This window comes from Vulpes lagopus, chromosome 11 (genome assembly GCF_018345385.1).
Source record: "Vulpes lagopus strain Blue_001 chromosome 11, ASM1834538v1, whole genome shotgun sequence".
NCBI lineage: Eukaryota > Metazoa > Chordata > Mammalia > Carnivora > Canidae > Vulpes > Vulpes lagopus.
Genome location: NC_054834.1, coordinates 1,504,416 through 1,516,832, shown reverse-complemented (window position 1 = coordinate 1,516,832; position 12,417 = coordinate 1,504,416). Strand labels below are relative to the sequence as shown.

General features: G+C 46.5%; 1 protein-coding gene across 1 annotated transcript in view; it reads right to left on the bottom strand.

Moving 5' to 3' along the window:
• The window catches only part of SPATA48 (spermatogenesis associated 48), a 59,857-nt gene that overhangs the window by 19,466 nt on the left and 27,974 nt on the right, over positions 1 to 12,417 (bottom strand). The window contains exons 3-5 of the mRNA XM_041773510.1: positions 10,300 to 10,376; positions 5,598 to 5,736; positions 3,974 to 4,041 (exon numbers count right to left, since the gene is read on the bottom strand). Coding sequence (XP_041629444.1) covers positions 3,974 to 4,041; positions 5,598 to 5,736; positions 10,300 to 10,376 — 284 coding nt within the window. The remainder of the gene's footprint in view (positions 1 to 3,973; positions 4,042 to 5,597; positions 5,737 to 10,299; positions 10,377 to 12,417) is intronic.

The following is a 12,417-nucleotide window of genomic DNA, read 5'->3' as shown; positions in this document are numbered from 1 at the left end:
TACATGCCACATGTTGGGGTATATTCCTGTTCCTGCTGTCTGTGTATATACTAAAGTCAACCTGAGTTCCCAGGATACCTCCCTCCTGATTAAATCCAGCACCACAGCGTTCATTCTTAGCCTTTCTCCCTTACTTATTTGTATTTCCTCCTGATAATATGAAACCTGCTTCCCAGGATTGACCAAACATTTCATTTTGTTCAAATCTGTACACGTAAGAAGTGTCAGAACCACCAACCCATTTCCCTGTGGAGACACGTGCACTAGAGCATCGCCCTTATATGCCATGCTTTTGGCCTTATGTTACTCAGTCAAAATACTGTTTCCAAACTTATTAAGGTCCAGAGTTATTTGGGACCATCCACTTAAGTGTAGTTATGTCATGTATTTGTAACTTCGATTCTTTTGTCACCATCTGCATTCCTCCCTGGATTCCCCCAGCCTCTGGCGGGATGGATGGACATGCGTATTTGTGTACGTCTGTATGTGTTTATTTTACTTTGCATTCAGTAAAGTGTGTTCTCTGTGGTGTACGGTTCTATTACAAATACAGAGTCATGAGGCCACCACCACAGAACCATACAGAACAGTTTATTGCCCCAAATGTTCCCTTTATAGGCCCTCTGCATTCATCCCTCTCTCCCTTCCCAGCTGCTGGCTGCCACTGTTCTGTTCCCACCCTGTGGTTTTGCCTTTTCTAAATGTCATATAAATGGAGTCATACAGTAAGTGACCTTTTAGGTCTGGCTGCTTTCCCTGAGCAAAATGCACTTAAGATTCACGCACACTGCTGCGTGTTGCATTTGGTTCTTTCATTGCTGCGTACTATGCCACTGCGCTGGGACACTCTGGTATGTCTGTCCAGCGCGTCCTTCTCCCTGGCCCGTGGAAAGGCATCCTGGTTGTTTCTGGGTTTTGGCATTATGTGTACAGCTGCACAAATATTCTAATACAGGTTTTAGTGTGGGCTCCTGGGAGCAACACGTGTTAGGGGAAGGCTGCAGAGCGAGCAGCACTCTCTAAAGTTCAGAGATGTGGCGATACTGACTGAGACGTGTAGGTTTGCCATTCATCCAATGATTTCCTACGTGAAAAATGCACCAGGAATGCCTGGGTGGCTCAGTCAGTTAAGTGTCCGACTCTTGATTCCAGCTCAGGTCATGATCTCAGGGTTGTGAGATCGAGCCCCACACTGGGCTCTGTGCTGGGCATGGAGCCCACTTGAGATTCTTCCTCTCCCTGCCTCTGCCCCTTTCCCCCCTTCCCTCTCTTAAAAAAAAAAAAAATTTTTTAATTTAAAAATTGGGGCACCTGGATGGCTCAGTGGTTGAGCATCTGCCTTTAGCTCGGGTCATAATCCCCGAGGTCCCGGGATCAAGTCCCACATCGGGCTCCCCACAGGGAGCCTGCTTCTCCCTCTGCCTGGGTCTCTCATGAATAAATAAAATCTTTTTAAAAAATTAAAAATTAAAAAGGCAATGGATTCATATAAACTGGGATATAAATTTTATCATTTGGGTGAACTATTTGTTATTTCATCACATGATATATGAATAAAAAGATGCTAATAAAGTGTTTTCACTAGTCCTCACAAAATATTAAGAGGTGACGCTGATGATTTACATCTTTATCAAGCTTGTTTTGTTTATGAATCTTATATTTCGCAAATGTCTTAATCTTTTAACAAAATTATTACCATTTAACACTAAAATCTATTTTTTTATATTTGGCTGTTTTACACATTTGGCAGAACATATTTTAGCTAATCTTGGTCATAAAGTTTACACACTACTTTTAGAATATGGCTTGATAAAATCTGAGTTTGCTAACAAGACAACATTCTTCTCAGTAGTTTCACAATTTACAATATTAGACACAGGAGTTAAATGTGATTATGATTTTGCATATTTTCACTTCATTATTCTTTTTTCTTTACTGATATAAAAATTAATTTCTAAAGGGCAATATGCTGGTTTTATTGAAGTGCTACACAGATTTGAAAAATGTTGTCTTTGATATTATTTTTCCATATTTGAAATATATTAAGTACTCTCATTAATTTTTAGCTCACTACAGTGAAAAATCTCCTGGATTTAGCAATTAGTTGTGGATTAGGTAAATATAAAATTTAATTTACAATATTAACCTTCCTATTGAGGTGATGATTGAATCTCTAGGAAAGAAAAGAGAATAATCACACTGTGGACATGAGTTTCTCTTATGCATTATCTGTCTGCTTCACACAATTCCTTATAAATATCTGCAGTATTTTTTGCAAAATACACATATCTGTTTAGAGTTCCATGTGATTCATTCTTATATTTTCTATTCTATTTAATTTCACAAAATGGTGGTTGTGACTCACCACCAATGGTTGCAATCAAGTGGCCACACTTCACTCATTAAACTACTCAGTAGAATCTACTCATTAAACTGTACTAGGGTAATTATATTCCATCATGTGGACAAGTGGATCCCCCCATTCACATTCTAAGCCAGAGTTGATTCCAAGTGGTTTAAAGAGAGAAATGTGGAAAGCAAACTGATTTTTAGAAAAAAAGTAAAAAAGAATAATATATTGCTTCTGGGTAGGGAAAGATCTGCCAAAAAACTCTATAATGGGACACCTGGGTGGCTCAGCAGTTGAGTGTCTGCCTTCAGCTCAGGGCATGATCCGGGGGTCCCGGAATTGAGTCCCACATCAGGATCCCTGCATGGAGCCTGCTTCTCCCTCTGCCTGTGTCTCTGCCTCTCTCTCTCTCTCTCTCTCTCATGAATAAATAAAAATATTTTTTAAAAGCTCCATAAAAATCATCAAACATGGAAGAAAATATTGATGAATTCAAAACTTTAGTTCAGCAAAGAGCAGTATAAAACAGAAAAGTCCCAGAGTAAAAGGAGATACTATGTTGCATATTACCAATAATTTTTTTTCAGAATGGTAAACACAAAAATTTATACAATTAATATGTTAAAGTTAAGGAACCCAACTGCAAAGGGGGAAAAATATGTGAACAGGTAAGTTACAGATGTGAACACCCAAGTAAGTCATGACCTACAAAAAAATGATTATTGTCTATCAGGTAAGTGTAAGTGAAAATGATAATAAAATATAATTTCATACTCATAAGATTAGAATTTTTTTTAGATTTGAAATTCCAAACTCCAGCCACAATGCACAGTAACGGGAAGTCAAGCATTGCTAATGGTTTAGTTTATGCGTACGACTCATCTGGAGAAGAATGTGCCAATACCTAGAATATAAAGAAATGCACACCTCTTGATGTAGCACTTGTAGACATAAATATGTATATGTAAAATCTAGAAACAGTTTTGTGCTTGGGTACATGAAGAAATGGAAACATTGTTTCCAACTGCAATAAAATCAGTAAAATAATTAAATTACGAGAATGGAGAAATAAATTGTGGTATATCCATACAACACAAAACTACCCAGCAAGGAAAAAGTGAGCACCTAAAGATCTAAATGCCAACATGCATAAATCTCACAAACGCAGTAAAAAAAAAGTGTTTTTGTTTGTTTTTTTAAGAGAGAGAGCATGTGTATGAGGGCAGAGGGGCAGAGAGAGAAAGAAAATCTAAAGCAGGCTCCACACTCAGCACGGAGCCTGATGTGGGGCTCGATCTCAGGACTCTGACATCATGACCTGAGCCAAAATCAAGAGTTGGATACTCAACCAACTGAGCCACCCAGGTGCCCCGTTCACAGTTTAAATTGTAAGGAAGGTTAAGAGAAAACAAGAGAAAGCCGGCAACACTGAACAACTGAAGGGGACTTGGGTTCTCTTTCCCATCACGGGGATGGAAACCTGAGGTCTCTGGAATGTTCTCCAGAGGATATGCATATGGCATATCAGCTCCTCTCTAAGCCATGGACTAGAGCACCGGACATATTAATGACGAATCTGTGAGAGTAAAAAACTTAGTGATGAGAACACGAGATAAAACTTACAAGGTAACTGGCTTGACCGGTGCCAAGAACGACCTTGTTTGAAATCTGTCCCAGAGTCCACCAACCATCTAAAATCGGCATCAAAATGAATGACATATTTAATGAACAAGTTATTGTCATTTTTTGTCTATAAGCTCCGGTGGCCTTAACCATCCCCACCGCGTGAAAGGCAAGCCTCAGTCTCCCAACGGAAGGCACTCCCCAGGCACCCCTAGCAACTCAGGGGTTTGCTCCAGGACCCCCCCTGCTCTCTGCTCTGCTCTCAGACCCGTGGTTCCCATTTGTTTTCCCTCCTCATTCACCTCCTTTGGTTTGAGGCCCTGCAAAAGGTCTGATTTGGGTTTTCGTGCCAGAGACTATGCTCATTAGATCCGCTTTGGCCCACAGTGTTCATCTACATAATTACTCTCCTCTTTAACGCCATGTGTTGAACACGGTAGAGAGCTTCATCGTGAGAGATGGTCCTGGGGCTTGTCAGGCCTCTGAGGGATGAGGAACAGAGCAAAAGGATGAGAGATTCAATGCAGGTCGGAGGTGCACTGCAAGCACAGAGCAGGGCCATCTAGTCCAGGGTCGGGGGGGCAGGAGGGAGGTCAGAGAGAAGACCTGAAAGAGTCACAGGACTTGACCTGGAGAAAACGAAACCCTGAAGGCAGTGGGACACTGTCTGCAAAAGACGTGGTGCGAGGAAGAGCGCGGATTTCACAGAGGCTCGGCCTAGAGCACTGATTTCACTTTACAGAAAGTGACGGGTTTTAATCAGCGGAGCGATAGGAAGTGATGCACGATTTAGGAAAAGTTCCCTGGCTGTAGTGTGGATAGTGTGGGAATCCGTGTGCTGAGTTCTTGACGTTCAGAAATGGAAACTGAGGGGCTCCTGGGGGGCTCAGTCAGTTAAACGTCCAACTCTTGATTTCTGGTCAGGTCAGGATCTCAGGGTCATGAGATGAAGCTCCGCATTGGGCTCCGTGCTGAATGTGGACCATGGCTGAGATTCTCTCCCTCCCGCTGTCCCTCCCTGCCCTCTTTTTCTAAAGAAAAAAAAATGTACTATACTATAATATACTATAATATACTATACTATACTATACTATACTATAATATACTATACTATACTATAATATAATATAAATGAAACCAGACATCTCTGGAGACAATCACCCCGGCTTTGTTTTGCTAGACAGTAAGAGCGCCGTGACTCACGGGCTTCCCCATTCTGTCTCAGAGCACAGGGGTTAGTTCAAGGTTCAATTTCAAGAACTGTTCTGGACACAGGTTCTCTGGTGGAATCATAACTGCTTTTCCATGCCGTAGTCATTATTTACTCCTCCTTGTGCATTTTTGATTTTTGAGATGGAGGCAGTCTTTAAATGAAATTTTTAAGAAGTCCAGTGTAGGTAATATTGAACTATTTGAGGTCACTGATGACTTTATGGTTATGGCACTTCCAGTCCATAAATATATACGTCTCCTTGTTCTTTCCACAATTCTTACGATAAAATGAGTATTTGGGTTTTGGCCTTCAGCTTAGAAATAAATGCATGGTTGCAGAAATGCACCTATATATATATATTTTGGTAAAGGCATTATTATGCACACACGACTGAGGTCCCTACTCACCGACCTGGGTTATTGCTGGGGCCGCTTCATATCTTTTCAGTGTAAAACACTGTGAAACCAGGTCAGCAGCTTTTTCCACCGTTGTTTCTTCTGGATCGGGTTTTGGTGGTAGCATCTTGTCCCAAGGAACAACTTCATATGCTCTGTGAAATGATCAATTAAGGACATTTTATGAAAAATGCATATTCGGATGGCATGAGCCCCAGCAGTGTCCTGCAGCGTGTTGGGCAGATTTTGAGGTGTCCCCCACGATTCCTGCCCCCTGGTTACATATCAGACACAAGCCCCTCCCCTCCGCTGTGGGAGAGCAGATGAGAATGACAAGATGTCCCTCCCACGATGCTTTGTCGGCAACTTTACACGGCCAAGGGTTGTGCCTACATAGTTAAGGTTCCCGATTGGTTGAATATGAGTTAATCAAAAGTGGATTCTCCTAAGTAGGTGACCCAAACAGGTGAGCCCTACAAGAGAGACACACACACAGCAGACACGCTTCAGCTGGCCTTAGAGAAACGCCACGAAGGGCGCGTGGGGCCCAGTCGGTTAAGCATCCGACTCTTGATTTCGGCTCAGGTCATGATCTCAGGCCCTGGGATCGAGCCCTGCGTGGGCTCCCTGCTCATCGAGGAGCCTGCTTCTCTCTCTCCCTTTGCCCCTCCTCCTGTCTTTCAAATAAGTAAATAAAGTCTATAATAAAAAAAAAGAAAGAAAAAGGAAACACTTCACGAGCCCAGCAGCTGGAACGAAGTGCGTCGGGCTCCTGGAGGCGAGCTGCGCCCCAGCCTCGTGGAGGGCGCGGATCCCCGCCCGGGAAGCTCGGGCCCTGAAGCCAGCTGGGCTCCGGCACTGCCACGGCCGGCGCGAGGTTTCAGGCGTGAGCTGTGGTCACGGGCCGTGCGGCGGCAGGAAACCGGTGCCTTTAATTATCCGCATCTCCCAGGTGGCGCACAGACACTGCCCCCGACCGGCAGCAGGGCAGGAGGCCATCGACTTACAGGTAAACAGGCTGTGGCTCCTGGTGGCGGGAGTCAGGACGCAGGTCGGGGGCTCCGCCCGCAAGAGTGGGCCACGCTCCCGCTGCCCCCCGCGATCCCGAGTCACAGGGCCTGCAGCGTGGTGCCAGGAGGCCGGCCACGCGGGTGAAGGAGCGCCGGGCGCACAGGCTTTAGCTAACGGTTCCACCTTGGATTCCAGGCGCGGAAGTTCTGTGGTTTCGGACATGCAGAGACGCAGGACACATGCAGCTGCGTCGACTGCCTCCCATCGAATCCCGAAGGAAACAAAGGGCTCTCGTTCCAGGGGCCGCACCGGAGGGACAGACGGACGGATGGCCGGAGCTCCGGCAGCCCCAGCGCGCCCAGCCGAAGGCTCCAGCCATCAACGAGCCTTCTCCTTCTCGTAGTCAGTTTGCAAACACTGACTCACCAGTGATCCTCATTCCCTCGACTAATTCTTATTCAGAGATTATTATGTTTCAAGTACTGTGCTAAGGGCTTGGGATGAAAGAGCGGATAAGGAACAACATAAAAATTATATTTACCGCGTAAAATGATACGAGGATTCATTAAATTAATATTTGTGAACCTAAATAGCACAGCGATGGCTCCACACCGGTGGTCACTGGTGCGCATATGCTTTCAACTCACTCACCCTGAAACGACCGTGGCCTAAAGAAAGGCTAAGTCTTATGAAATAGTTTTAATTGTGGGAAAAGCTTAAACGGCACATTTTTTGGATATAATATCGGAATGGTTCTGTGAGCTGAATTAAATCTTGCAAGATGCATCTCTGAGCCTCTGATGCATTCCACGAATATTTTATAGAATTTCCCATCCAGGTTATACAAGTTTGTTTTTCCTAAGAAAACTTTTATAGGATACTTTTTAAAGAGACTATTGAATAATGTGATGTCATACTTTGTTTCCTCAGAAATTCCTAGGTTCATGAGCAAAGCATCATGAGTTCAGCCAAATTAGTAACTAAGAGGACTGCGGAGTTTTTTCTGAGAGACGCTAAGATGTGAATATGATAGAAAATGAAATGAAAAGGGGATCCCTGGGTGGCGACAGCGGTTTGGCGCCTGCCTTTGGCCCAGGGCGCGATCCTAGAGACCTGGGATCGAATCCCACGTTGGGCTCCCGGTGCATGGAGCCTGCTTCTCCCTCTGCCTGTGTCTCTGCCTCTCTCTCATTCTGTGTGACTATCATAAATAAATAAAAATTTTTAAAAACTAAAAATAAACCTTTAAAAAAAAAAGAAAATGAAATGAAAAGCCAGAGAGAGGGCGCCTGGGGGCTCAGCAGTTGAGCCTCTGCCTTTGGCTCAGGGCGTGACCCTGGGGTCCCGGGATCGAGTCCTGCATCAGGCTCCCTGCAGGGAGCCTGCTTCTCCCTCTGCCTGTGTCTCGGCCTCTCTGTGTCTCTCGTGAATAATAATAATAATAATAATAATAATAATAATAATAATAATGCCAGAGAGGAAATTAGAGGCCATTTCCTTAAAATCCTTCATGTTTAACATGAGAAAGTTGAGAATCCGGGGTCTCACCAGTGGCCCCCAGACTGGGAATGCTTTCTTCAGAGCTCTTTACTCAACTTGTTCTAAGATTCTGAAACCCAGATCCATACCATGTTTCTTTCTCCTTCCTTCCTTCCTTCCTTCCTTCCTTCCTTCCTTCCTTCCTTCCTCCCTCCCTTCTCCTGGGAAACTCCCTATTCCTGAGGACACCTCGTGAAGCCTGGGGGTGTGTGTGCCGTTGACATGCAAGCGGCCTGGGAAGCTGGTGGCTGAGGCTCACCTGCTGGGTCCAGCGCCCCGGAGGGAAGGACTTGGGGGGGACCCAGCACTCTGGGGCACCCGCCCAGTTGGCCAGCTCCCCGGCCTCGGGGCAGCCACCCCTCTGCACCTGCCTCCCCACTCTCTGTTGCTCTGCTGCCTTCAAAGCCTCCCCGGGCCACCGCACTCATCTGCTCCCGGGCTCGTGGCCCTCGGCCCTTGGCAGCTCCACGCGCCCCTCCAGCACCCTAACCGAGCCTGCCAACACGCGTCCCTAAGCCCAGAGCCCCACACTTCCCTCCAGTAGCTCGGCCACGGCCCCCTGGCCCACAGTCCCTGGCCCACAGCCCCCTGGCCCAGGGCCGAGGCCACCAGCAGGTGTAGCGTCCCCTTATCCGGCCCCTCTGGCACCGAGCCCTGGCGTCTCTCTCTGGGTCCCGGGCCCCGCCGCAGCTGTGTCGCCTGCCGACCCGGCGACCTCGGTCTGCACTGCTGTTCGGCCTGGAGCCCCGTTGTTCTTGATCCGTCTCCTCCAGGCCCGTACCCTCCACTGAAAACTGTGCTGCTCCGGCCCAGGTGCAGGTGCAGGTGCAGCCCGAAGCCACAGGGCCAACCCTCCCGAGGGCGCCCTCCTCCCTCGCCGGCGCCCGCGCTGCCCGTCTGTCCTGCCCTCACGTCCCTCCAGGGAGGCCCCACGGCTCCAGCTGCTCCCGGGGCTGCGGCCACGGGCTCCAGGCCCTCCTTGCCTTCCCCCGCTTCTCCCCCTAACTGCGGCTGGTCCCACCCTGCTCCAGGCCCCGGGCCTTGTTCTTCCCCAGCCCGGGCGCCCCCCCCCTCCAGCCTTCCAGGCCCTCCGCGTCCCCTCCACCTGGAGAAGGGCCACCGCAGAGATCCACGGATCTCTCCTTCGGGGACGCCTTCCGAGCCCTCTCAGCGCCCGACCCCAGCGGAGGGCCCAGGCCTCCTCCCCTAAGGACGCCTCCCAGCCCTGCCCGGGCGCCCCGGATGCTCTCATCCTGTTCCAGCTGCAGCCTTCAGCTGCCAGGCTCATCTGAGATGGGAGCTGTGTTCAAGTCCAGCGTGTGCTTGCGGCCCACCTCCCTCTAGAATGAGAGCTCTTGGGGCAGGGACATCCTCGTCCACCGTAGTCCTGGGTGAAGCACACGGCCCAGGGCACAGACACCCAGAAAGCGCTGCAAGCGGCTGTGCTCCCAGTAAACTGCCTCCTTCAGGCCCTCCTGCTTTTGTTTTCTGTGCTGCTGCGCTCTGACCTCCTCCCCTCTCTCACCGTTTCCTTTCTGCTTTGGAATTATTCTTCTATTAAACACAGTTTTTCTTTAAGACTCTCCTTGACCGGGGATCCCTGGGTGGTGCAGCGGTTTAGCGCCTGCCTTTGGCCCGGGGCGCGATCCTGGAGACCCGGGATCGAGTCCCACGTCGGGCTCCCGGTGCATGGAGCCTGCTTCTCGCTCTGCCTGTGTCTCTGCCTCTCTCTCTCTCTCTCTGTGACTATCATAAATAAATAAAAATTTTAAAAAAAAGACTCTCCTTGACCTCCTCATTTTAGCCGTCAATGTGAGTATCTGCGTCTGATGTTCTCTGCATTACTCACCGAATCTGGGCCATGGTGGACACAAAGAGGTTGTGTCATGAAAGGAGACATAGAAACAATTCATTTTTCCAATTTTTCGTATCTTTTAAAAAGCTTGATTTGTTTATTTGAGGGAGAAGGGGCAGAGGGAGAAAAGGGAGGACAGGGAAAGTCTCAAGGAGACTCCCCACTGAGCACAGAGCCTGAGGCGGGGCTCCAGCCCAGGACCCGAGATCGTGACCCGAGCCAAAGTCACCGTCAGCTGCTTACCCTACTGAGCCCTCCAGGTGCCCCCAGAAATACATTTTTAAATCAAAATTCTACTGGGAAAAATGCTTACTTTTGTGTTGAGGACTTGTAAAATGAGTCCTTTGCAGTGTATTTCCTGTTTGGTTGTGGAAGCGGTTCTCCATCCTCCTAGAAGGTGTGAATAATAAGTCAAAGGGGATCACAGGAATCACATATACGGGGAAGTGCTCCCTCCCTGTTTTCTACGCACCATGCTTGCCCCCTCCCCTCTGCTTACCCCGAGGGTGGACCAGGTTTAACACTGCCCACTTCCCTCAATCGCCTTGGAAATTTGCCTTCCTTGTATAATCTCCCAGTGACTAAGTTAAAATTTACAAAATGTGTGTTCAAGTTCATGGGAAAGTCACTTCTTTAGGAGAAAGCTCTTGAATTTTAAATGTTGCCAAATGATATTTTCAGCACCATGTAATTCAAACATCTTAAAAAGTCTCGTCTGTCTTGTCTTCTAATGATAGGACATTAGTGCGGCACTATTTCCCTCTTCCTGTCTTTCATCTTATTTCATTAAAATTACTTATTATTATAACGTTTATCATTACTATCTTTAAGGATTACTTATTTAAAGTCTCCACAATATTTTATCTGTGGTTCTCTGCCTGGTTTTGCTTCTTGGATCCTATTTGTTTTTTTTCTGCTGCTTCCATTCTCTTTGGCTGAAGTTCTACTTTTGGTAATTTTTTCAAGGATATGAACTTCTAACTCAGCGTTTTAACTAACTCATTCTCACTTTTCTATACCATTCTGTTTGAATTTAGAATTCCAGTTTAATGGTTATGATTGTTTAGTAGCCTAAATACATCTCATTGACTTCTGGACTCTTCTCCAAGTGCATGGAGTATGACTGGCTGCAGGTATTCTGTGTCCGCCCACCCCCACCCACTCGTAGTATTTAGGATATTTGTCTTGGTTTTCCTATGGAGGAAATTTGTTCAGGAGAAGACATATCTCTTTCATCTGGCTTAAGCCTTCCTGTGCTTCTCTAATCTGAGAATGCATAACTCTCACCAGTTTAGACGAGTCTCCATTTTTGTCTCTTTATTGTCAGTGGATTCACTTTATTTTCTTCTTGCGAAGGTCCCATTAAGCAAATACTAGGCTTCCTCATTCTGTTCTCCACGTGTCCTAACTTTTGCATCTCTCCATCCTTAAATTCCCCTTCTGGCCTTATCCACTTTCCTGTTCACCCCACTTCCTTCTTCCCATTTCTGTCTGACATGTTTAAACTTGCATGTCATGTATTTTTTAATTTCACCAAGACTACATCTAGTGAAATCATGTAATATTCTGCTAGTAGGATGAATCATACATTTTTTTTCACTTAGAATTGTTTTCTAAAATTTTTTATTGGTACAATAATTTTGACATCTTAGTAATTTTGCTGTGAAAAATGAAATTCCACCTTACAAGAAAGAGGACACTCTTCAAGACCACTCCGTGGCATCTTTACTTATGTATCAGAGCAAATCAGCCAGTGAAAAAATCCAGGGCCTTCCATATGGCTCGTGGTTTAGTCAGATATTGGTAAGAGAGGGTTTAGTTGTGTCTGCCAAACTCTGCCTCAGTGATTTTTGGAGTTTTTCTGGTTTTGTAGAACTACTCTTTGCCTCCAAATGCAGGCATAACCTGCTCATAATGTGAGTTTGGAAGAAGACTGACTGGAGGGGCCACCGGAGCAGCATCTTCAGATTTTAACGTCTCATTCCAAGTGTTTGCATTGAAATTTTGGTAAATTCCATTGTTGATCACCACCCAAAGTACAATGGGCAAGTTGTACATGCAGGTAGTTGCCACTTCCACGCCAGAAAGCCAAATGCGCGGTCTCCTTCCACACAGTTGCCCGCTGCCCTGGGTTTCTATCTTTAGCCACTATAGAGGCTGCACTGGAAGATCTCAGACCAAGTCCCATCGTTCCAGAAGTACTCGCATCAAGCCTAGGATGGGCAAGGTCGTCCTGAAGCACAGTGTGTCCAGTATCCATAGGATTTGCTCCTTCACTCACCAAAAAACAGTTTCCAGGTAGTTGTTCTGGAACATGGTCAAATGCTGTGTAATAATTCATAGGCAGGGATTTGGGGGAAGCTAATTCCTGTGCTATTTTGGCCCGCTGGAGATTATCCCCAAGATGGAGGGGGCACCCTCTGATATTCCT